This window comes from Poromitra crassiceps (genome assembly GCF_964638095.1).
Source record: "Poromitra crassiceps genome assembly, chromosome: 17".
Classification (NCBI taxonomy): domain Eukaryota; kingdom Metazoa; phylum Chordata; class Actinopteri; order Beryciformes; family Melamphaidae; genus Poromitra; species Poromitra crassiceps.
Window position 1 is genome coordinate 21,759,825 of NC_139635.1, and position 26,763 is coordinate 21,786,587.

The following is a 26,763-nucleotide window of genomic DNA, read 5'->3' on the forward strand; positions in this document are numbered from 1 at the left end:
TGAAGCGCTGTGGCACTCAATGTGTTAACCACCAATATTTCATCCTTTTCTCACTCACTCCTATGTCACCACCTGCTCTCAGGGCTTGAAATTAACTTTTTTGACCACCTGCCAATATGGCTGTTAATTTTAAAGTTACCAGCCAATTAGAATTTCCACTAGCCAAAATGTTTTTCTTGAAATAAATCAGAATATGAGTGGGTTAATTTAAGCATAAGTATCAGTAAGTGGCCCGGGATGATCAAAGCCTGTGTTGAGGGTCACACGAACAAAAATGCAGTCTTGAAGCTAAGTAAATCCAAAACCAATGAGTTAATTATTTAAATTTCTAATTCAATGTAGCCTTTTAGTCATAAAGATTATTGAAAGATATTCCATATTCCAGACTGAAATGCTATAACAGAAGTGGAGTATTGGCCAGAATGACATGAACATTTGGACACTTATTCAGCGGGTATCTTGCATGTTGCGTTCAGGTGCACTGTGTACATTTTTTTTTTTTTTTTTTTTGCAATTCCATCGCGGGCCACACAGGTGGCGCCCGCGGGCCGTAGTTTGCCCATGTATGGTGTAGCGCGTGAGATGCCTAGTAGCATTAAAAGTTCCTAGCAAGAGTTTCCTCTTAAAACCTGTTCACAAGGTGCTGGGACCAACTTTTTCTGAGGAACAAGGAGAACTCTTAAGCTAAGAGAAAGGGCGGAGTTGACCTGTTGCTATGGATGATGTCATGTTTCATGAAACTTGGCTTGTTGTGTCTCTGTCAGTGAAGTCGTCATAGAAATACCATAGGAGACAAAGTTATCATAAGTAACTAAAACTAAACTAAAAACTGAAAGTAGTTTTTTTTTTACCTCAAATTAAAAAAATAAAAACAAGACTTTAGGTAAACAAACTGAAATGATATTGTGTACTTACAATACTAACTAAAATAAAATAAAAATAAAATGTCTTTAGTCGGTTGTCTTTGTTTGCTCGAATGTGTCAACACAACAAGCACGAGGAGGCATTTTGGCACATATTTTTATTGAGAGTGGGGCGTCTACATGACTCAGTCAACTGCCTTCACAAAGTGTTGTCTTTCCATTGTAATATCTATTCTGAATTAAACCTTTTCCCTGACAAATACCCCCATATAAATAAATACATTTACAAAAAATGTAACTTAAAGGAGAATTTCGGTTTTTTCGAACCTGGAGCCATCTCCTGCCATTAATTATGATTTGTCCACTCACCTGGCGATCCCCGCGGCGTATCTGGGCGTCCTAGCGTTGTTTTGATATCAATAGCGTCCAAGTCAGTCGTAAAGTGGAGTTGATTTGGGGCCAAGTGTGAGCCTGTATTTCCTGCATCTAAATAGCTATTTTTCTTCCCTTTTTCGCCAAATATCGCCATAATCTGATGCGTCAACATCCAGCAGAGTGTTATTTCACCCCAGGCTGTTTCCTGGAGTGCACAGGGATCAAATTACCTCAAACGTGATCTAGGTCACCAAGTCTCGTGAAGTCCCGCGATACTTTCCTGTCGACTGGCCAAATACAGGCAGGACGCTTTGCGGTCGTGGTTTTAGCGTAACCTATGTGGGGTTTGGCATAACCTTCGTTATTTCGAATCCCACATAGGTTACGCCAAACCCCACATAGGTTACGCTAAAACCACGACCGCAAAGCGTCCTGCCTGTATTTGGCCAGTCGACAGGAAAGTATCGCGGGACTTCACAAGACATGGTGACCTAGATCACGTTTGAGGTAATTTGATCCCTGTGCACTCCAGGAAACAGCCTGGGGTGAAATAACACTCTGCTGGATGTTGACGGATCAGATTATGGCGATATTTGGCGAAAAAGGGAAGAAAAATAGCTATTTAGATGCAGGAAATACAGGCTCACATTTGGCCCCAAATCAACTCCACTTTACGACTGACTTGGACGCTATTGATATCAAAACAACGCTAGGACGCCCAGATACGCCGCGGGGATCGCCAGGTGAGTGGACAAATCATAATTAATGGCAGGAGATGGCTCCAGGTTCGAAAAAACCGAAATTCTCCTTTAACTCTGAATTGAAAACAAAGTTTAAAAAATGAAATAAAAACTATTGAAAATAAAACTATAATGATCCAGGTAGGAGGTATCATGTTGCCAAAACTTGCCATATTCAAATAAAGATTGTAAAATAAAAATGTAGGCTGTGTGTGATTTAACATGAAACAAAGAATACTAGGCTATAGGCTACTACTAAGGCTATTGAGTCAAGTATATGTGCAGCTACTTGTCAGCCTCTTACATGTCTGGCAGCTTATTAACAATTAGCAGTAAGGTATCCATCAGAAGCCTCATCAACATCAGACTACAATAACCAGGGCTGATAGTGAGAAGTGCAAACACAAGCAAAAAACAAACTAGATGCAAGAAGTGCGTTTACTTCTTGCCCAACTTGTGTATGAAATGATGAAAGGGATTATTACATTATTATTATTATTATTATTATTATTATTATTACCATTATTGTTATTATTATTATTATTATTATTATTATTATTATTATTATTATTATTATTATTATTATTATTATTATTAATTACTATTATTATTAAAGGACAATTTGGAGTTGGGTAACTTTAAGAAAAAAGAAGCGGGTGAGGGCAGAGATCGCAGAATAGACCCTTTTCACGGGGGCCATTTTGTGTTGAAAAAGCAGGGTAAACACAGGTGCAAGCAAAACACTAATGAGGGTTTCCAACTCCCAGTCATGGAAGTTGGAAGACAAAAATATGTCATCCCTGCCGTACTCCATACGCCGGTTAACCATATAGTAGACATTTCATTGTAGTGAGACCATTTCTCGAAACTTGGCCTCACTGTATAAAATTACCTATTGTGACTTCTAGGTCTCAGTCACATAGTGAGTATACTCACAACCTCATGAAACTTTACAAGCACAAACTAGAGACCTATAGGGCATTCAGGGGATGTGTGGCGTTTCTAGGTATATTGACAATAAGGGAGTTTCTGAGCAATGTCCAGAACAGAAGTGCTCGCCACCCAATCACAGACATGCAGTTCTTGCGGAAATCTTCAAATGTTCAAAGGGTTTTGATACCAAATCACAGCATGAATTTTTCTATGGTGTTCCTCAAGATTTCATGTCCATATCTTACGCCCAGTGCAAGGGCAAGGGTAAGGGCAAGCGTTCTCTTTGCTAGTTTTTAGCACTCAAAATCTCCCTTTTTCTCTTTTAATGACCACTGGGTCAGTAGCTGCTACATCAAAGGACATGTTTCAGCAACCCAGTGGTAATTAAAAGGAATAAAGGGAGATTTTGAGTGCTAGAAACTAGTCAAGATGCCCTTGCACCGGGCACAAGATATGGCCCTTAGTGTCTTAATGCCTATTATGTCCACCAGCTGTAGTACGGCTCCATGCGGCTGCCTGAAAAGACCCATGTGATCTTCAGACACAGATCTGACAAAAATAGAACAGGTGTGTATTTTTGTCGTACCGCAGGTATCGCCCATCTGTTACATTGGTCAGAGTCCGTTCTGGCAGCTGTACCAGAGCCACACAGAGCCGTACATGGAGTCATTGGGCTTTACTGTGGTATTTTGAAGGGATGTTTGACCCTTTTTCTTCTAATTTTTTTTTAAAAATTGTTAAATCTTGCACCAAATCTGTGGAACAAATATGTACCCCAAAATGGCTACAACAACCTCTGAGACATAATTGAGCATGAGGATGGCCGGTGTATGAGGTGGTTTATAAAGAGAAGCCCTTATACCCACTAAACTTTCAACATTTGAATAGACGCCTAACCAAAATATAATATTTATCACAGCTTTACATCAACTTGATATAGTGCTGAGCAGCATCTCAAATTAATCTTCAGGTGTCCAGCTTTCAAATGATGTGTCCCACTTCTATGTACTGTTGTTGACCTGCTATCTCACCCTAAAGATCCTCTGTCCCCCCTAAAAAAAAGACAAAACATTGTGGCAGGGTGGAGTGGAAGAGGTTAAATGAGCAGTCTGAGTTGTGGCTGATTGCCAAGAAGATCCTCCTGTCTGCAGACTGTGGTCTGACAGAGTCGGATACAGCAAACCTGTTACTCACAATATTCCCCTATACACTGTTTCATATTTAATACATGAATATTTTCCAACACCTCAAATCTTGGATAATGGTTATTGATTGTGAAATGTACTTTGTTGTGTCTTATTTGTCTGAATGTCTGTAGGTGTGGAAACCTTCTGTGATGCCAGACAAGATGGAGCTCAATGTTCCGGCACTCTGGGAGGAACTGTGGTTCTCCAACTGATGAATGAGGCCTCCAAATCCTATACATACGAATTGACAAGGGACAAAACTAAGAAAATGCTCAATGTGAAAAATTATAAGGTTAAACTTCATGACGAAAACAGATCCTCCTTTACTCTCAGTAATGGAACTTTTAGGATGAGTAACACCAACTGGACTGACAGTGCTGAATATACACTTGAGATCTATAATAATGCTGGAACCAAAACCGCAGAACGAAAGCTACAACTGTCCATTCAAGGTAAATAATTACTCTCATGAACCGTTGGAGAAATTGGTAATAATGATAGGTTACATATTCCAGTATCTCCTAACTGTCAATTTGCAGCACACAGTAGAGGACATGCATGTCTCAGTTTGGATTTATGGGAATACTCATAGTGTCAATGTTAGTCATTTATCTTTGAAAAATAATAATAATAATAATAATAATAATAATAATAATAATAATAATAATAATAATAATAATAATAATAATAATAATAATAATATAATATACCATGTTTTGAGGCTTCAAAATTGGTGTTCAACAAGCTCCTTAGAAATAAACGTCTCAAAGACTAAGGAGCTAATCTTACAAAACCATAAAAAATTAATGCAGCCAATAATCATCAATGGACAAACGATTGAGATGGTTGACGATTTTAAATATCTGGGAACATACATTGACAGCAGTCTTACTTTTAAAGCAAATACTGATCACATCTTTAAAAAATGTTCACAACGCCTCCACTTGCTACGCAAGCTCAACAATTTTGGGGTAAGCCAAAACATTCTAGAAACTGTATATAAGAGCCTAGTGGAAAGTATTTTATCTTTTAATATGATTATGTGGTATGGCAATCTGAACATTAAATGGAGAAACAAGCTGCAGAGAATAGTGAATATGGCCTCCAAGATCCTAGGGAAGCCACAGAAGCAGCTAAGTAGTCTGTACGATGAAATAATTAGAAGTAAAGCTGAGAGGATCATTAAGGACCCCTCTCATCCACTGTTCAGTGAATTTGAACTTTTACCCTCAGGGAAGCGTTACAGACCGATGGCAAAGAGAAACATCTATAAGAAGTCCTGTGTCCCAGATGCTGTCATGGCAATAAATAAAACTAGGTTGCGGTAGATTCTGCTTAGGGTGGTGTTTTAATTTCTTATTTTGCTGAGTTTTTTTTTGTACAGCAGGTCTTCTCCTGAATGTTTTTAAAATTGTTTTTGAATTGGACAGGTCATAGACCTATGATTTGTAATTTTGACCTGCATTGGGAGGTGTAGCCTACTTTTGTGCATCGGTGTGGATGAATGCGTGTCGACTGTTTTGTGGATGTGTGGTTATTTGTGGATGTCTAGCCAGGTTCTTTGTCATAATTACATTGTTTCATGTGTTTCATGTGTGTTTTCATGTGTTTGTCATGTGTTGTTGTGTTTTATCTTTTGAGACATGTCTGCGGTGGAACCAAAGACGAATTTCCACTTGTGGACAATAAAGTTTTCGTAATCGTAATCGTAATCGTAATCGTAATATCTGTGATTAATGTAATTTATAATACAGTGCCTATAATACAATTTTAATTAGACATAAATTAGTCAAAACTAATTCAGCCGTATTGACATTCATATAAATTATTATCCTATGTGTACACTGTATATTTTACCATTGCAAACAAATGCACACCCGCAAATAGAAACATTGCACCTGAATATATCTGTACATCTGTACATCAGTGAAAAACATATTTCTACAATTTTGGTGATTTTCATGTTTTTGCCTTGACTGAAGGAATACATACATCTTCATATATTTTGGGGGTTTTATGACAAGCAGAAAAAAATCATGTGGTCAAGCTAAAAACAAGGCTGTTCCTCTCAGTTCCTGCAAAGTTGACATTTTGGAGGTTTTCACATAACAGTGATGACACACTGACGTCCACCACATGACTCTAATTGCGTTGTGTAAGCTGCTTCTGGCAAAGTCCAAACTGATGTGAGTCTATTCCCTCAGCTCGTGTGTCCTCCCCCGTGCTGCTCTCTGACTGTCTGTCCCAGGGGGGGATGAGGGTGACCTGCTCCTGTGAGGGGGACAGTCTTCAGTACAGCTGGACTCTGGACGGACGCACACTGACAGACACCCAGCTCCTCCCTGGAGATCATGAGAAGAACACCATCACTCTCAGTGCAGGCCTGTCAGGACAGCTCATCTGCTCAGTCAACAATCATGTCAGCAGAGCCACTGCAAGCAAAACCATATCAGCCTGTGAAGGTGAGCCAGAATGTAACATATCAGCCTGCAGGTGAGCCAGAATGTAACAGCCAGTGAAGGTGAGCCAGAATGTAACATACAGTATTTCAATCAGGAGAGACTAGAGACCAATGAATAAAATGATATTCATTACAATAACGTGAATGATGCTTTACAGAAAGAATGATGAGAATAAGGTATTGTTATTAGTCTTTGGCGGTTAGACACCGCAGGGAGATCTTGAGAGAGCTGCATCAGCCCAGATCAACATCCAGATATATCCCCCTGTGGAGTCTAGATACTGGTGGGGCTGGTGATCTCCTTCTGAGACTCATGATGATGAGACTCTTCCGACTGAAGACTCTGATAGGTCTGCGATGGGGAGGAGAGGGGGAGGAGGAGGGTGCGAGACTGACAGCAGCGGTGTTGAGAGGCTGAATGAGACAGAAAAAAGCATATTTAAGGAAACCGCCGCCAAGCAATTGGCTTACGACGGGGGTGCGAAGCAATGTGATAGGCTTACACTGGAGGTGTGTGGGGTGAGAGGTGATGAGCAGTGATGTGACACTATGCTATTGGTTAAAAGAGACTAGGCGGCAACCAGCTGATTATTCAATTGAAACCCGGAAATTGACAGCTTATTATGAGCTTGTGAGTAGATTGAAGAGTGGAGATATAAAAAGTGGATTAAGGAAGTGTAAAATGCATATTATAGTCTTCCTGGCTTGAACTTACATTAGAACTACATTAGACTCTGAAGGTGAGTCAAAACTTAAAATATTGCATAATACAGTATATATATATATAGGGCCCTATCTTCGTACGGCGCTATCGTTTGCGCTGTCGTTTGCGCGCCTCTTATTGCTACCTTCCCAGCGTCTTAAGCTATCTTTTGCCTCCACCGTCCAGTTTTGCGCTGGGATGACATAGGTGTAGGCGTGGCCCAGGCGTGTCCGTGGGCCTCTAGCCTATCATATGTCTCGTGCAAGTGTCATTTAGCGCTGTGGCGAAGATACCGTCGATATGTTCCGAGCGCCAAGAGAGGTTTGGGCGTTGACCATGCCAAAATAGGCGTTCCAGCGCAATGTGTTAGAAAAAAGGGCCTTGGGTGCTCTCAATTTTAACGCCACCAAATAGCTGGTCTTAGCGGGAAAAAAAACTCTACGCCAGGCGTATGCCTGAGCGCACACAGTATTCTCCGCGCATTGCAGGGAATCCTCGCTTGGATACCATTACGCACGGCATGGATGTCACTCTCCAACACCTTGCGCCTGCACACACTCTTCTCTCCTCAGAATGCCATGTTGATTTTCAACTATAGAAAGGGAAGGGAGAAAGGGTAGGAGAAAATAAAAAGCAAATGTTGATCTTTTCCAACAATAGCCCTCTCCACTTGCCTCATCGGGGAGAGAGAGGGAGACACGGGGCATACTGTCAGCCTATAATGTTACTACCCAGATCCACTTAACTGCCTCACCTCCTAGTAATAGCCAGTAATCTAGGCCTAGCAACTGCAAAAGTTAACGGTTGAAAATTCGATGTCTGGTTTTGTCACGACTCACGAGTAGCCTACAGCTGAAGTCCCTCTCGCCATTAACCAGACAGTGACGGAAGCATGTGTCTTTATGTGCACCAAGGGGAAAATGATGGACTAAATTGGTGGGATTCAATGTATATATATTAATAGAAACAAAAGAAAAAATAGCTGATTAATAAAATGTGTGCTGGTGGAACGAAATTCGAGCAGCATCACTCATCACGGCTCTCAGTACGCTGCGTAATATGCATGCAGTAGCCCCGCAGCGGAGATGCAGGAGAAGAGAGCCCGAAAAGGAATAAGCATACATCCGTCCATATAACAGCATGAAAGCTGAAAAACATTTATGGCAGTAACACACACATACCGTTCCAATTATTTGAGCCGTGGCAGCATTAATTGCACACTTTTTTTTATAATGTCTCTAATAACTGTTTGTTTTGGTCGGGCTGAGTCGGTCTGGGGCTGAGTGTAGCTATGTGACAACGGCGGGCGAGTTGAGCTCGGTCTGCGTCTCAAGCGGGTTGGGTTGGGTCGCATTCGATTTTTTAGTACCGTTGAGAAGAGAACTATAGGCCTACATGACAGCCATCAAGAAAGGAGGACACCACTCCAAGTTGAATACTTGTATTACCACACAGACGTTTGGGCAGCAGCACTTTTTCAGCGTGTGAAATGACAATAATACACAGGTGATTCACAGGTGGGCATGAGCACGTTATTTGATTTATTCTATGCATGACAGCACATCTCTCTCTCTCACTCTAGTCCCTCTCAGTGAGGAGGAAGCTGCTGACATGACGCTGTGGCTTTTATGGGCATGACCACACCTCCACAATGCTTTTGGGTATAAAGTGGAGCTTTGCGCCGAAATGACGTGCAGCGGCCTGACACGCCCACAATGCACAATGTACTTGAGCAAGATGTTTGCATGTTAGTGTGAGAGAGAAAGAGCCTGGCAGGCAGGAAACATAGAGTAATACTGAGAAAACAGAGAGCTGTGTTAAACAGGATGAGGTTTAATAGAATAATGGGTGTTTCATAGAAGCGAGGGGGAGGGGTGCATTCGATAGAACCCCCCCCCCCCCACACACACACACACACACACACACAAAACCACCCAGCCTGTGCTTAGTCGGGCTGTTCATTATTCCATCCGTGGGTAGAAGGTGTTTCTGAACAAAAGCAGCACTTGATGGTGGCATGTAAAGACACGTTTAATGGCGGAGAAGTAGGGATGTCCGATATTATCGGCCTACCGATATTATCGGCCGATATTAGCATAAAAAATCGATATCGGAAAATATCGGTATCGGTTTTCATGCCGATATTTTTTTTTTTTTTTAAACTGAGAGCAATGCTCTCTTTTTCAGGAGTGCCCTGTTCACATTCACACACACATTCATACCTGGAAGCTGACCAGTACAACCACAGTCTGATCTGTTGGCCACTGAGCAGCTCCACTGGAGCGGTTGGGGTTAAGGGCCTTGCTCAAGGGCACCTCAGTGGTGGTAATGAGGGAGGGGCAAGCGCTGCCTTTTCACTTTCCCCACCCAGATTTATCCTGCCGGTCCCGGGGATTGAACCGACGACCTTCTGGTCACAAGCTCGCTTCTCTAACACTTACAACTTTAACACAACATGCATATTATATATTAAACTCTTCAGCTACATTAAGCTACATTATGTAACTTGTTATGTGAAATTTTGGTGGAAAAAAGCCCGCTTATATCGGTATCGGTTGATATCGGTTGATATCGGTATCGGAAATTAAGAGTTGGACATTATCGGATATCGGATATCGGTAAAAAAGCCAATATCGAACATCCCTACGGGGAAGCCTTCAGCAGACCTGAGCGGAGGGTAGAGAGAGAGAAAGAGAGAGGGGGAGGGGGAGAGAGAGAGAGAGAAAGAGAGGGAGGGAGGGAGGGAGGGAGGGGGAGCGAGAGAGGGAGAGAAAGAGGGAGGGGAGAGAGGGGTGGAAGGAGAGAGAGAGGGAGGGGATAGAGGGAGAGAGAGACCAGGTTGCACAGTAGTGCAGCAATCACAATGATACCATTCACACAACTGTAGTAGAAGTACATACTAATGCACAGTGACACCAGTAATAATGATAACAATAGTAATAGACTATTAGTAGAGTGGATTAGCTCCCAAAAATAGAGGAATTGTGCACTTTTTGACAGAAACATGAAATTCCACACATAGTTAGGGAATACCATAAGGTTTATTTTAAGATTGGGAGGGGAGTCAGATTTGACCAAAATTCCAAGATGGCCGCCATTTCCCGTGTCTAATGTACAAATGTGCTTATAACAATTGTGCACTTCTTCAAAAAAGCATGACATTTCTCACATAGTGAGTGAATACCATAAGGTTTATTGTCAGATGCGGAGGGAAGGTGGATTTGACCTCAAATCCAAGATGGACACCGTTTCCCCGAGTCCAATGTACAAATGTGCTTATAAAAATGTTGCACCTTTTCAGAGAAGCATGACATTTCTCACATAGTGAGTGAATACCATAAGGTTCATTGTCAGATGTGGAAGAAAGGTGGAGTTGGCCTCAAATCCAAGATGGCTGCCATTCCCCCGGGTCTTATACACAAATGTGCTTATAACACTTGTGCACTGCTTCAAAAAAGCATGACATTTCTCACATAGTGAGTGGATGCAAGGTTTATTGTCAGATGTGGAGGGAAGTCAGATTTGGCCTCAAATCCAAGATGGCCACCATTCCTCCCTAGTCGAATGTTCAAGTGTGCTCATACCATGATAAAAGTTTCACATATCTGAAAGTATTTCTTGGTGAGAGTGTAGGGTCCCCTTGGTAATCTAGAACAGATTTGAAAGTGTAATGATCTTTGAACTAGACCTGCTTGTATGCTGTCTAGATGGGGCAAAAACCAGAGGTGTGGACTCGAGTCACATGACTTGGACTCGAGTCAGACTCAAGTCACAAATTTGACGACTTTAGACTCGACTTGACAAAATCAACAAAAACTTGCAACTCGACTTGGACTTGAACACCAATGACTCATGACTTGACTTGGGCCCAATCCCAATTCTTTTCTTAACCCTCAAGCCCAACCCTCAAGCTCAACCCTCAATCTTAGTAGCCCTCAAAACTAAGTGTTAAGGGCTGTCTTGCGGCTTTAAAATGGGACAGCCCTTAAAGGGATAGTTCGGTTTGTTTGAAGTTGGGTCCTATCAGCTAGTCACATACACTAACGTAATTCGGTACAGTGGTCTGTAAGCGAGGAGCAGTGTCTAACGAGATCCGGCACCCAGAGGAGCAGCCTCGCGCAGACTCACCAGCATTTCCTCTCGCAGTACAGGGGGTCAACAACTAAAATGTAATTTAGCCACCAAAAAACAACGCCCACCTAAACAAATCGATATCAGTGTACATGCACGCTCTATTTGAGAATTTTCAGCGCTTTACTTTTCCGCCAAACAGTCATTTCATTCGGCACTACTTTTTCTCCCAAACGTATCCCGTATTCCTCCGCTCAACTCCTGCACAGAGCCGCGGTGCTGGATCACTCCGCAGATCACAGGAAAAATGAGCCTGATCCCATAAGGTTTTAAAATAAACCTTATGGTATTCACTCACTATGTGAGAAATGTCGTGCTTTTTTGAAGAGGTGCACAATTGTTATAAGCACATTTGTACATTAGACGCAGGGAAATGGCGGCCATCTTGGAATTTTAATCAAATCTGACTTCCCTCCCAATCTTAAAATAAATCTTATGGTATTCCCTAACTATGTGTGAAATTTCACGTTTCTGTCAAAAAGTGCACGATTATTGTGCTTATCCGCTCTACTATATCGTTATTACTAATAAGGATAACAGTAACAATAATGATAATATCCTCTGCCTTTCTCTTTCTCACTTGCTCTCTCTCATCTTCCCCACTCTCCCCATAAGTCTCTCGCCCTGAATTGTCAGTTGTTTTTGTGACGGTGGTGGTGGTGGTGCTGGTGGTGGTTGTACTGCTGACCGTCATCCTGCTGCTGCTCTACACATCACAAAGTGTTGTCTTTCCATTGTAATATCTATTCTGAATTAAACCTTTCCCCTGACAAATACCCCCATATAAATAAATACATTTACAAAAAACGTAACTTAACTCTGAATTGAAAACAAAGTTTAAAAATGAAATAAAAACAATTGAAAATAAAACTAATGATCCAGGTAGGAGGTATCATGTTGCCAAAACTTGCCATATTCAAATAAAGATTGTAAAATAAAAATGTAGGCTGTGTGTGATTTAACATGAAACAAAGAATACTAGGCTACTAGGCTACTACTAAGGCTATTGAGTCAAGTATATGTGCAGCTACTTGTCAGCCTCTTACATGTCTGGCAGTAAGGTATCCATCAGAAGCCTCATCAACATCAGACTACAATAACCATGGCAGATAGTGAGAAGTGCAAACACAAGCAAAAACCAAACTAGATGCAAGAAGAGCTTTTACTTCTTGCCCAACTTGTGTATGAAATGATGAAAGGGATTATTACATTATTATTATTATTATTATTATTATTATTATTATTACATTACTGTTATTAAAGGACAATTTGGAGTTGGGTAACTTTAAGAAAAAAGAAGCGTGAGAAAATGTATGCCTGCAAACAAGTGTGGCTTTCTGCTTCAAACCACAGATGTGTGAGAAGTGCTGGTATTCTTTGCAGTCTCACGTGAGGGCAGAGATCGCAGAATAGACCCTTTTCACGGGGGGCATTTTGTGTTAAAAAAGCAGTGTAAACACAGGTGCAAGCAAAACACTAATGAGGGTTTCCAACTCCCAGTCATGGAAGTTGGAAAACAAAAATATGTCATCCCTGCCGTACTCCATACGCCGGTTAACCATATAGTAGACATTTCATTGTAGTGAGACCATTTCTCGAAACTTGGCCTCACTGTATAAAATTACCTATTGTGACTTCTAGGTCTCAGTCACATAGTGAGTATACTCACAACCTCATGAAACTTTACAACCACAAACTAGAGACCTATAGGGCATTCAGGGGATGTGTGGCTTTCCTAGGTATATTGACAATAAGGGAGTTTCTGAGCAATGTCCAGAACAGAAGTGCTCGCCACCCAATCACAGACATGCAGTTCTTGCGGAAATCTTCAAATGTTCAAAGGTTTTTGATACCAAATCACAGCATGAATTTTTCTATGGTGTTCCTTAAGATCTCATGTCCATATCTTACGCCCAGTGCAAGGGCAAGGGTAAGGGCAAGCGTTCTCTTTGCTAGTTTTTAGCACTCAAAATCTCCCTTTTTCTCTTTTAATGACCACTGGGTCAGTAGCTACATCAAAGGACATGTTTCAGCAACCCAGTGGTAATTAAAAGGAATAAAGGGAGATTTTGAGTGCTAGAAACTAGTCAAGATGCCCTTGCACCGGGCGTAAGATATGGCCCTTAGTGTCTTAATGCCTATTATGTCCACCAGCTGTAGTACGGCTCCATGCGGCTGCCTGAAAAGACCCATGTGATCTTCAGACACAGATCTGACAAAAATAGAACAGGTGTGTATTTTTGTCGTACCGCAGGTATCGCCCATCTGTTACATTGTTCAGAGTCCGTTCTGGCAGCTGTACCAGAGCCGCACAGAGCCGTACATGGAGTCATTGGGCTTTACTGTGGTATTTTGAAGGGATGTTTGACCCTTTTTCTTCTAATTCCTCAAAAATGGTTAAATCTTGCACCAAATCTGTGGAACAAATATGTACCCCAAAATGGCTACAACAACCTCTGAGACATAATTGAGCATGAGGATGGCCGGTGTATGAGGTGGTTTATAAAGAGAAGCCCTTATACCCACTAAACTTTCAACATTTGAATAGACGCCTAACCAAAATATAATATTTATCACAGCTTTACATCAACTTGATATAGTGCTGAGCAGCATCTCAAATTAATCTTCAGGTGTCCAGCTTTCAAATGATGTGTCCCACTTCTATGTACTGTTGTTGACCTGCTATCTCACCCTAAAGATCCTCTGTCCCCCCTAAAAAAAGACAAAACATCGTGTCTGTAGGCAGGGTGGAGTGGAAGAGGTTAAATGAGCAGTCTGAGTTGTGACTGATTGCCAAGAAGATCCTCCTGTCTGCAGACTGTGGTCTGACAGAGTCAGATACAGCAAACGTGTTACTCACAATATTCCCCTATACACTGTTTCATATTTAATACATGAATATTTTCCAACACCTCAAATCTTGGATAATGGTTATTGATTGTGAAATGTACTTTGTTGTGTCTTATTTGTCTGAATGTCTGTAGGTGTGGAAACCTTCTGTGATGCCAGACAAGATGAAGCTCAATGTTTCGGAGCTCTGGGAGGAAATGTGGTTCTCCAACTGATGAATGAGGCCTCCAAATCCTATACATACGAATTGACAAGGGACAAAACTAAGAAAATGCTCAATGTGAAAAATTATAAGGTTAAACTTTATGACAAAAACAGATCCTCCTTTACTCTCAGTAATGGAACTTTTAGGATGAGTAACATGAACTGGACTGACAGTGCTGAATATACACTTAAGATCTATAATAATGCTGGAACCAAAACCGCAGAACGAAAGCTACAACTGTCCATTCAAGGTAAATAATTACTCTCATGAACCGTTGGAGAAATTGGTAATAATGTGTCAATTTGCAGCACACAGTAGAGGACATGCATGTCTCAGTTTGGATTTATGGGAATACTCATAGTGTCAATGTTAGTCATTTATCTTTGAATAATAATAATAATATAATAATAATATAATATACCATGTTTTGAGCCTTCAAAATTGGTGTTCAACAAGCTCCTTAGAAATAAATGTCTCAAAGACTAAGGAGCTAATCTTACAAAACCATAAAAATTTAATGCAGCCAATAATCATCAATGGACAAACAATTGAGATGGTTGACGATTTTAAATATCTGGGAACATACATTGACAGCAGTCTTACTTTTAAAGCAAATACTGATCACATCTTTAAAAAATGTTCACAACGCCTCCACTTGCTACGCAAGCTCAACAATTTTGGGGTAAGCCAAAACATTCTAGAAACTGTATATAAGAGCCTAGTGGAAAGTATTTTATCTTTTAATATGATTATGTGGTATGGCAATCTGAACATTAAATGGAGAAACAAGCTGCAGAGAATAGTGAATATGGCCTCCAAGATCCTAGGGAAGCCACAGAAGCAGCTAAGTAGTCTGTACGATGAAATAATTAGAAGTAAAGCTGAGAGGATCATTAAGGACCCCTCTCATCCACTGTTCAGTGAATTTGAACTTTTACCCTCAGGGAAGCGTTACAGACTACCGATGGCAAAGAGGAACATCTATAAGAAGTAGGGATGTCCGATATTATCGGCCTACCGATATTATCGGCCGATATTAGCATTAAAAAATCGATATCGGAAAATATCGGTATCGGTTTTCATGCCGATTTTTTTTTTCTTTTTTCTTTTAAATACAGGGGGAGTCTCACTGAGAGCAATGCTCTCTTTTTCAGGAGTGCCCTGTTCACATTCACACACACATTAATACCTGGAAGCTGACCAGTACAACCACAGTCTGATCTGTTGGCCACTGAGCAGCTCCACTGGAGCGGTTGGGGTTAAGGGCCTTGCTCAAGGGCACCTCAGTGGTGGTAATGAGGGAGGGGCAAGCGCTGCCTTTTCACTTTCCCCACCCAGATTTATCCTGCCGGTCCCGGGGATTGAACCGACGACCTTCTGGTCACAAGCTCGCTTCTCTAACACTTACAACTTTAACACAACATGCATATTATATATTAAACTCTTCAGCTACTTGTTACGTGAAATTTTGGTGGAAAAAAAGCCTGCTTATATCGGTATCGGTTGATATCGGTTGATATCGGTATCGGAAATTAAGAGTTGGACATTATCGGATATCGGATATCGGTAAAAAAAACAATATCGAACATCCCTAATAAGAAGTCCTGTGTCCCAGATGCTGTCATGGCAATAAATAAAACTAGGTTGCGGTAGATTCTGCTTAGGGTGGTGTTTTAATTTCTTATTTTGCTGAGTTTTTTTTTGTACAGCAGGTCTTCTCCTGAACGTTAAAAAAAAAATTGAATTGGACAGGTCATAGACCTATGATTTATAATTTTGACCTGCATTGGGAGGTGTAGCCTACTTTTGTGCATCGGTGTGGATGAATGCGTGTCGACTGTTTTGTGGATGTGTGGTTATTTGTGGATGTCTAGCCAGGTTCTTTGTCATAATTACATTGTTTCATGTGTTTCATGTGTGTTTTCATGTGTTTGTCATGTGTATTGTTGTGTTTTATCTTTTGAGACATGTCTGCGGTGGAACCAAAGACGAATTTCTACTTGTGGACAATAAAGTTTTCGTAATCGTAATCGTAATCGTAATATCTGTGATTAATGTAATTTATAATACAGTGCCTATAATACAATTTTAATTACACATAAATTAGTCAAAACTAATTCAGCCGTATTGACATTCATATAAATTATTATCCTATGTGTACACTGTATATTTTACCATTGCAAACAAATGCACACCCGCAAATAGAAACATTGCACCTGAATATATCTGTACATCTGTACATCAGTGAAAAACATATTTCTACAATTTTGGTGATTTTCATGTTTTTGCCTTGACTGAAGGAATACATACATCTTCATATATTTTGGGGGTTTAATGACAAGCAGAAAAAAATCATGTGGTCAAGCTAAAAACAAGGCTGTTCCTCTCAGTTCCTGCAAAGTTGACATTTTGGAGGTTTTCACATAACAGTGATGACACACTGACGTCCACCACATGACTCTAATTGCGTTGTGTAAGCTGCTTTTGGCAAAGTCCAAACTGATGTGAGTCTATTCCCTCAGCTCGTGTGTCCTCCCCCGTGCTGCTCTCTGACTGTCTGTCCCAGGGGGGGATGAGGGTGACCTGCTCCTGTGAGGGGGACAGTCTTCAGTACAGCTGGACTCTGGACGGACGCACACTGACAGACACCCAGCTCCTCCCTGGAGATCATGAGAAGAACACCATCACTCTCAGTGCAGGCCTGTCAGGACAGCTCATCTGCTCAGTCAACAATCATGTCAGCAGAGCCACTGCAAGCAAAACCATATCAGCCTGTGAAGGTGAGCCAGAATGTAACATATCAGCCTGCAGGTGAGCCAGAATGTAACAGCCAGTGAAGGTGAGCCAGAATGTAACATACAGTATTTCAATCAGGAGAGACTAGAGACCAATGAATAAAATGATATTCATTACAATAACGTGAATGATGCTTTACAGAAAGAATGATGAGAATAAGGTATTGTTATTAGTCTTTGGCGGTTAGACACCGCAGGGAGATCTTGAGAAAGCTGCATCAGCCCAGATCAGCATCCAGATATATCCCCCTGTGGAGTCTAGATACTGGTGGGGCTGGTGATCTCCTTCTGAGACTCATCATGATGAGACTCTTCCGACTGAAGACTCTGATAGGTCTGCGATGACCGGGAGGAGAAGGGGAGGAGGAGGGTGCGAGACTGACAGCAGCGGTGTTGAGAGGCTGAATGAGACAGAAAAAAGCATTTTTAAGGAAACCGCCGCCAAGCAATTGGCTTACGACGGGGGTGCGAAGCAATGTGATAGGCTTACACTGGAGGTGTGTGGGGTGAGAGGTGATGTGACACTATGCTATTGGTTAAAAGAGACTAGGCGGCAACCAGCTGATTATTCAATTGAAACCCGGAAATTGACAGCTTATTATGAGCTTGTGAGTAGATTGAAGAGTGGAGATATAAAAAGTGAATTAAGGAAGTGTAAAATGCATATTATAGTCTTCCTGGCTTGAACTTACATTAGAACTACATTAGACTCTGAAGGTGAGTCAAAACTTAAAATATTGCATAATACAGTATAGGGCCCTATCTTCGTACGGCGCTATCGTTTGCGCTGCCGTTTGCACGCCTCTTATTGCTACCTTCCCAGCGTCTTAAGCTATCTTTTGCCTCCACCGTCCAGTTTTGCGCTGGGATGACATAGGTGTAGGCGTGGCCCAGGCGTGTCCGTGGGCCTCTAGCCTATCATATGTCTCGTGCAAGTGTCATTTAGCGCTGTGGCGAAGATACCGTCGAAATGTTCCGAGCGCCAAGAGAGGTTTGGGCGTTGACCGTGCCAAAATAGGTGTTCCAGCGCAATGTGTTAGAAAAAAGGGCCTTGGGTGCTCTCAATTTTAACGCCACCAAATAGCTGGTCTTAGCGGAAAAAAAACTCTACGCCAGGCGTATGCCTGAGCGCACACAGTATTCTCCACGCATTGCAGGGAATCCTCGCTTGGATACCATTACGCACGGCATGGATGTCACTCTCCAACACCTCGCGCCTGCACACACTCTTCTCTCCTCAGAATGCCATGTTGATTTTCAACTATAGAAAGGGAAGGGAGAAAGGGTAGGAGAAAATAAAAAGCAAATGTTGATCTTTTCCAACAATAGCCCTCTCCACTTGCCTCGTCGGGGAGAGAGAGGGAGACACGGGGCATACTGTCAGCCTATAATGTTACTACCCAGATCCACTTAACTGCCTCACCTCCTAGTAATAGCCAGTAATCTAGGCCTAGCAACTGCAAAAGCTCTCGCCATTAAGCAGACAGTGACGGAAGCATGTGTCTTTATGTGCACCAAGGGGAAAATGATGGACTAAATTGGTGGGATTCAATGTATATATATTAATAGAAACAAAAGAAAAAATAGCTGATTAATAAAATGTGCGCTGGTGGACGAAATTCGAGCAGCATCACTCATCACGGCTCTCAGTACGCTGCGTAATATGCATGCAGTAGCCCCGCAGCGGAGATGCAGGAGAAGAGAGCCCGAAAAGGAATAAGCATACATCCGTCCATATAACAGCATGAAAGCTGAAAAACATTTATTGCAGTAACACACACATACCGTTCCAATTATTTGAGCCGTGGCAGCATTAATTGCACACTTTTTTTATAATGTCTCTAATAACTGTTTGTTTTGGTCGGGCTGAGTCGGTCTGGGGCTGAGTGTAGCTATGTGACAACGGCGGGCGAGTTGAGCTCGGTCTGCGTCTCAAGCGGGTTGGGTTGGGTCGGATTAGATTTTTTAGTACTGTTGAGAAGAGAACTATAGGCCTACATGACAGCCATCAAGAAAGGAGGACACCACTCCAAGTTGAATACTTGAATTACCACACAGACGTTTGGGCAGCAGCACTTTTTCAGCGTGTGAAATGACAATAATACACAGGTGATTCACAGGTGGGCATGAGCACGTTATTTGATTTATTCTATGCATGACAGCACATCTCTCTCTCTCACTCTAGTCCCTCTCAGTGAGGAGGAAGCTGCTGACGTGACGCTGTGGCTTTTATGGGCATGACCACACCTCCACAATGCTTTTGGGTATAAAGTGGAGCTTTGCGCCGAAATGACGTGAAGCGCAGCGGCCTGACACAATGCACAATGTACTTGAGCAAGATGTTTGCATGTTAGTGTGAGAGAGAAAGAGCCTGGCAGGCAGGAAACATAGAGTAATACTGAGAAAACAGAGAGCTGTGTTAAACAGGATGAGGTTTAATAGAATAATGGGTGTTTCATAGAAGCGAGGGGGAGGGGTGCATTCGATAGAACCCCCCCCCCCACACACACACACACACACAAAACCACAAAACCACCCAGCCTGTGCTTAGTCGGGCTGTTCATTAATCCATCCGTGGGTAGAAGGTGTTTCTGAACAAAAGCAGCACTTGATGGTGGCATGTAAAGACACGTTTAATGGCGGAGAAGCCTTCAGCAGACCTGAGCGGGAGGGTAGAGAGAGAGAAAGAGAGAGAGGGAGGGGGGAGGGGGAGAGAGAGAGGGAGGGGAGAGAGAGAGAAAGAGAGGGAGGGAGGGAGGGGGAGAGAGAGAGAGAGGGAGGGAGGGAGGGAGGGGGAGAGAGGGAGGGAGAGAAAGAGGGAGGGGAGAGAGGGGTGGAGGGAGAGAGAGAGGGAGGGGATAGAGGGAGAGAGAGACCAGGTTGCACAGTAGTGCAGCAATCACAATACCATTCACACAACTGTAGTAGAAGTACATACTAATGCACAGTGACACCAGTAATAATGATAACAATAGTAATAGACTATTAGTAGAGTGGATTAGCTCCCAAAAATAGAGGAATTGTGCACTTTCTGACAGAAACATGAAATTCCACACATAGTTAGGGAATACCATAAGGTTTATTTCAAGATTGGGAGGGGAGTCAGATTTGACCAAAATTCCAAGATGGCCGCCATTTCCCGTGTCTAATGTACAAATGTGCTTATAACAATTGTGCACTTCTTCAAAAAAGCATGACATTTCTCACATAGTGAGTGAATACCATAAGGTTTATTGTCAGATGCGGAGGGAAGGTGGATTTGACCTCAAATCCAAGATGGACGCCGTTTCCCCGAGTCCAATGTACAAATGTGCTTATAAAAATGTTGCACCTTTTCAGAGAAGCATGACATTTCTCACATAGTGAGTGAATACCATAAGGTTCATTGTCAGATGTGGAAGAAAGGTGGAGTTGGCCTCAAATCCAAGATGGCTGCCATTCCCCCAGGTCTCATACACAAATGTGCTTATAACACTTGTGCACTGCTTCAAAAAAGCATGACATTGGGAGGTACGGTGGTGCAGTGGTAAGCACTATCACCTCACAGCTCGAAGGTCGTGGGTTCGATTCCCACCTGGGACGATGTGAACCCTGAAGGAATGCGTGCCCGTCCGCATGTCCTCGAGTGCCCACCGCCCGGGTGGGGTCGTCAAAAGGGCTTTTCTGTGTGGAGTTTGCATGTTCTCCCCGTGCCTCCTGGGGGTTTCCTTCATATAGGAACCCCCTTCACAAAAACATGCAATATCCTGGTTGCTAATGTGGTTCCTCCTCTGGTCGTTAAGGGCGCCTGGTCAGAGGGAGGGGAACTGGTTGGAATAGCGTGAACCTCCCACGTGCTATGTCCTACCGGTGAAGCTTCCTCTGTCAGTTGAAAAGAAGTGGCTGGCTGACTGCCCATGTCTCGGAGGAAGCATGGAGCCAGTCTCGGCTCTCCCCAGATCGGCAGAGGATGGAGTAGCAACCAGGATTGAGAAATCAAGTGAGCACTAGGGGGATAAAATGGGATAAAAAATCGGGGGGGGGGGGGGGGCATGACATTTCTCACATAGTGAGTGGATACAAGGTTTATTGTCAGATGTGGAGGGAAGTCAGATTTGGCCTCAAATCCAAGATGGCCGCAATTCCTCCCTAGTCGAATGTTCAAGTGTGCTCATACCATGATACAAGTTTCACATATCTGAAAGTATTTATTGGTGAGAGTGTAGGGTCCCCTTGGTAATCTAGAACAGATTTGAAAGTGTAATGATCTTTGAACTAGACCTGCTTGTATGCTGTCTAGATGGGGCAAAAACCAGAGGTGTGGACTCGAGTCACATGACTTGGACTCGAGTCAGACTCGAGTCACAAATTTGACGACTTTAGACTCGACTTGACAAAATCAACAAAAACTTGCAACTCGACTTGGACTTGAACACCAATGACTCATGACTTGACTTGGACTTGAACCTTTTGACTTGAAAAGACTTGATACCTTCCTCCAAACCCAAAGATTTTTTTATTTTATTTAAAGACACTAATAATCCACTCGCTACAGCAAGCCTGCCGTTCACAAGATGGGACAATCAATACAGACACCACGGAGGGAGTCATTCACCAACCTACTCTCCTACACTCCCTAGATTTCATTGTTTTTTCCCATCTAGACCGCATAAAACCAGGTCCAGTTCAAAGACCATTACACTTACACATTTCAAATCTGAGCTAGATTACCAAGGGGACCCTAGACTCTCACCAAGAAACACTTTGAGATTTGTGAAATTTGTATCCTATCTGTGAAAATGGAAAAATTGAAGATTTAATTGTTTTTGCCCCATCTAGACCGCATACAACCAGGTCTAGTTCAAAGACCATTACACTTATACCTTTCAAATCTGTTCTAGATTACCAAGGGGACCCTACACTCTCACCAAGAAATACTTTAAGATTTGTGAAACTTTTATCATGGTATGAGCACACTTGAACATTCGACTAGGGAGGAATGGCGGCCATCTTGGATCTGAGGCCAAATCCGCGTTCCCTCCACATCTGACAATAAACCTTATGGTATTCAATCACTATGTGAGAAATGTCATGCTTCTCTTAAAAGTTGCAACATTTTTGGAAGCACATCTGTACATTGGACTCGGGGAAATGGTGGCCATCTTGGATTTGAGGTCAAATCTGACTTCCCTCCCAATCTTAAAATAAACCTTATGGTATTCCCTAACTATGTGTGAAATTTCACGTTTCTGTCAAAAAGTGCACGATTATTGTGCTTATCCGCTCTACTATATCGTTATTACTATAGAAATTTCTCACTTGCTCTCTCTCATCTTCCCCACTTCCCCACGTCTCTCGCCCTGAATTGTCAGTTGTTTTTGTGACGGTGGTGGTGGTGGTGGTGGTGCTGGTGGTGGTTGTACTGCTGACCGTCATCCTGCTGCTGCTCTACAAGTGGAAGACAAAGAGAGAAAGTGAGTCACTCGCACACTCTCTCTCTCTCTCTCTCTCTCTCACACACACACACACACACACACACACACACACACACACACACACACAAACACACACACACACACACACACACACACACACACACACACACAAACACACACACACACACACACACACACACACACACACACACACACACACACACACACACACACACACACACACACACACCTTTGTGCTACCTGTCCACAGGTTCGAACCCCAGGGGAAACTCAGATAGCAGAAATTTGCAGGTGAGTTTTTCTTTTTTCTTTATATCTATTTTCACTGTCATTGTTGGTTTCCGCCATGGCTTCTAAAACCTAAAGAAGAAAAGCAAAAGGTAAAATACGTTGGTTGGATTTTTCTTGACATGTCGCTGTAGGTGTATGTAAAATTACAGTTCCACTTGTAAAAATAGCACTGTTATGTGTTAGCACTATTACAAACTATTATGCTTTAAAACAGAGAAAACATTATATAATCTGTTGAATAACAATAAAGAAATAAAGTGTTCGTTAAAATTAGCATAAAGGGGCGTGGTCAGGTGAGTTGAATTCCGGTTATTGAGGTGTTGAAACAAGCTTGGATGGATTCCCTGATTGATGCATAAGTGCAGAACAGTACATGCCATACTGTTCATTTTCTATCCTTTAAAATTTGCATAATATAAACTGTTTATAGTGTGTAGAGTTAATGCAGAACAGATGTACGGTACATGCAAGATGTAGGACTGTTTCCATGGTTACCACTGTATTTGAGATGTGCTGTCATGTCTTGTCACCTTGCTAAATTTCACATTGTTACAGATTCCTATCAATAAGAACTCTGCTCCAGCCTCCAAATCCAATCCAGACTCCACCTACCAGAGCCTCAATCCAGCCACCATGGATCAGGACCAGTCATGCTCTACTGTCAGACAGGTAGTATTGATTTTTTTTTCTAAAGCCATGTCCCTTATGATGTAACAAAGTCAGTGTTGGACCAGGGCTGTAGTGGTGGCTAAACGCACATAAACGCCAATAGGTACCTTTGTCAATGCTCTGCAGCATTTAGGCACATTTTAAGATAGTTTACTCACATTTTTAAATCGTTTATGCACTTATTATTGCTTGAGTTTAAAAAAGTTCAAGTAGGAAACTCCGTTGATGCGGAGACTACGGCAAGCACGTCACACACCAAAACAAAATAAACAAGATGACACATGGCACTGACCAGGAGCTCCGCGAACTGTAGCCTACTACTTGTGGAGCGCTCCGCGGGAAAGGTAGGCTACACGGCCCCGGTCACGTTGATGCCTTTCTCGAGCTGCGCTTGCCTGCCCAGACAAACAACTTGAGGGTGCCATTGTGGCAGCGATGCGCAATGCGCATTTGGAGATGCGCATTTGGAGACCAGCTCATGGTGAGCTGAACATATGTTGGTTAAAAATGTGTGTCAGGAGTGGGGAAAATCATATACAGTAGGCCTACCGTTTTACAACTGAAGAGTGAATCATTGGACTGAATTACTTCACGCAATTAAGACAACGTGACCATTTCTGATGCAGAAGAAGCAGAATGGATTCGTCAGTTTTTCACAAATAACCCGAAAAAACGAAGAATATAGGTTGCAAATGGTAAATTGCTTGTTAAAGCAGTTAGTCAGATTATGCCTGACATATTGTTGTCAAGTAGCAATGATTGAAGCTTGATGTACTGAGCTCAATCAAGCTAATGTTATTAATTTGCACTGCTCTGGCTGTCATTAGGCATTGATTAACTGAATGCTATTGCTAACTGTTACTTTGAACATCCATTTGCAATGATTCTCGCTGGATATTAACTATTGTAAATTTGTCACAATGAATGCAATTTGTGCACAATGTGTAAATACATTTTATATTGATTGTTTTCAAGATTCAAGATTTTTATTGTCACTCCGTGGTACAAGTATCACGTGTGAAATTATTGTGCTGTGGACTCCGTTTACAACATAGTACAAATATAACAGGGCATATGAGTGCAAAAACAACAAGAGACACAACAAGCAATAAGGCAGTAGAGTGAGAAGACAAGTCAGAGACAGTGGCATATTCACTGCACATAGGTGCACATGTCATGTGCATACTTTAGACGTGCTTAAACATTTTAAATTCAACGTATTTGACGTACAGGTGCAAATAGCATATACCTAATTAAACATATAATTAAACATTAGACATACATAATGGTAGCAGCTACAGTATGGTACAGTACAGCTACTACACTATTTGTGTATGTTAAGGAGTCTCGTGGCCTGCGGGAAGAAACTCCCAACCAACCAATGATAAAAATGTTAGAAACTATTATAAAAATCATAAAAACATTCAGACTGACTATATAATTTTTTTTTAACATATATATATATATATGATATAAAAAACATTCAGGCCGACTTAATAAAAAATTATAAAAGTGATGAAAACATTCACACCGACTTGATTAAAAAAATATATATGAACATTCTGATGTCCAGTCTGTCTCTCTCTGGGATGCAGCTCCACACACCTCCAGCTCAGTAAACAGCCTGTGCCTTCCTGGTCTCCACACCCAGCTCAGTAGGCTAAATAGCTGCTTTGCTTATCGTTAACACTCCGACGCTGGGAGGGGGGGTTAACGTGACTCGATTGTTGCAGCTTGCGCATTTCGTCGTTAACGAGGAAATGCCAGCTGCAACAATACGCCCTGTCATTCACACCTGTAGCACTCTTCTGCGCCCTCCCACTGACCCAATCCCTCCACGAGGCATTGGCTTGTTTGCAGTGTTGCCAGATAGGCTACCGGTATATGGTGAGTTTCAACCCCCATTTGGTGCTCCAAAGGGCCACAAACCTGGCAACCACGCAGTTTGACACTGCAGTGAGGGAATTGTTTTGACAGTGATTGTATTATTTATATCAGCTGCGAGCCGCCAATGAAAGAGTCTAGAGCCGCCATCGTCTCGCGAGCCGCGCAATGAGGAACTAGGGGTTAGAGAAAGACTGCAGTGAAGCTAGAGAAAAAGAGGATAGGGACCGCATTGAAGCAGAGAAAGACTGCAGTGAAGCTAGAGAGAGAGAGGATAGGGACCGTATTGAAGCAGAGAAAGAAGCAGAGAAGGACCGTGAGCTACAAAAGGAGCTAGCTGAACTGGAACGAAAAAAAGCACTGGACGTGGAACAACAAGTTTCACGGAGGTTCGAGATTGGTCGAGCCCGGAGCAGCATGCCAAAATTGGATGAGAATGCGGTAGATGTATTCTTTGAGATGTTTGAGGTAGTGGCAGCAGAATTAAATTGGCCGACAGAGAAGTGGCCTTTGTTAGTGCAGAGTGTCCTCGAGGGGAAAGCTCAGAGAGCTAGCTTCTCTTGATATGCGCACAGGTTTGAAGTATGAACACTTGAAGAAAGTTGTGCTGGAGGCACACGGTAGCGTGCCGGAGGCGTATCGTCGTCAGTTCCGGGAGTTAAAGCGTCATAGAGATGAGTCCTATCTGGATTTATGGCGTGAACAGGAAATCCAGTTTGACCGCTGGATTAATGCGTGTAAGGCTAATGAGTTTGTGGCGCTCAGGGATTTGTTGCTTTTGGAGCAGTATAAGATTAGTGTCCCCAGGGAGCTGGAGATTTATCTTAATGAGCGAGAGCTGGTGAGTTCTCGGCGTGCAGCAGAGCTGGCGGACGGCTATGAGGTGGCTCATGGTGGACGGTCAGGTGGGTTCATAGATCTCCGCGGGCTGGGCCGGGTGGTCCATTCTTGCCTTTCGGACGGCGTCTTGTGGACGTTAGTGAGATCCAGTGTTTCCGCTGTAACAAGCTGGGACACAAAAAGGACCAATGTCCAAGTGGGAAGCCTGTAGGGTTAGTGGCACTGAGGCAGGATGGGGTGAGTAACCTACCCAGTTGTGCACAGGGGTTTATCTCCCATGGTACAGTGGCAGACACAAAGGAGTGCCATGTAAGGGGTGGCTCTGAGGCACCAGTAATTATACTCAGAGACACGGGAGCAATGCAGACACTGCTGCGTAAAGGAGTGGTGGAACTGTCAGG

The 26,763-nt window shown here is 42.5% G+C and overlaps 2 protein-coding genes across 2 annotated transcripts in view; both read left to right on the plus strand.

Moving 5' to 3' along the window:
• Window positions 1-26,763, plus strand: part of LOC310792253 (NACHT, LRR and PYD domains-containing protein 4C-like) — a gene marked incomplete at both ends in the record, with an annotated part of 430,843 nt that overhangs the window by 157,255 nt on the left and 246,825 nt on the right. The window lies entirely within an intron of this gene.
• Window positions 4,506-26,763, plus strand: part of LOC310792061 (uncharacterized protein) — a 53,068-nt gene continuing 30,810 nt past the window's right edge. The window contains exons 1-7 of the mRNA XM_083653761.1: window positions 4,506-4,550; window positions 6,303-6,560; window positions 14,378-14,698; window positions 16,971-17,228; window positions 22,595-22,696; window positions 22,929-22,969; window positions 23,525-23,638. Coding sequence (XP_083509887.1) covers window positions 6,353-6,560; window positions 14,378-14,698; window positions 16,971-17,228; window positions 22,595-22,696; window positions 22,929-22,969; window positions 23,525-23,638 — 1,044 coding nt within the window. The 5' untranslated portion in view covers window positions 4,506-4,550; window positions 6,303-6,352. The remainder of the gene's footprint in view (window positions 4,551-6,302; window positions 6,561-14,377; window positions 14,699-16,970; window positions 17,229-22,594; window positions 22,697-22,928; window positions 22,970-23,524; window positions 23,639-26,763) is intronic.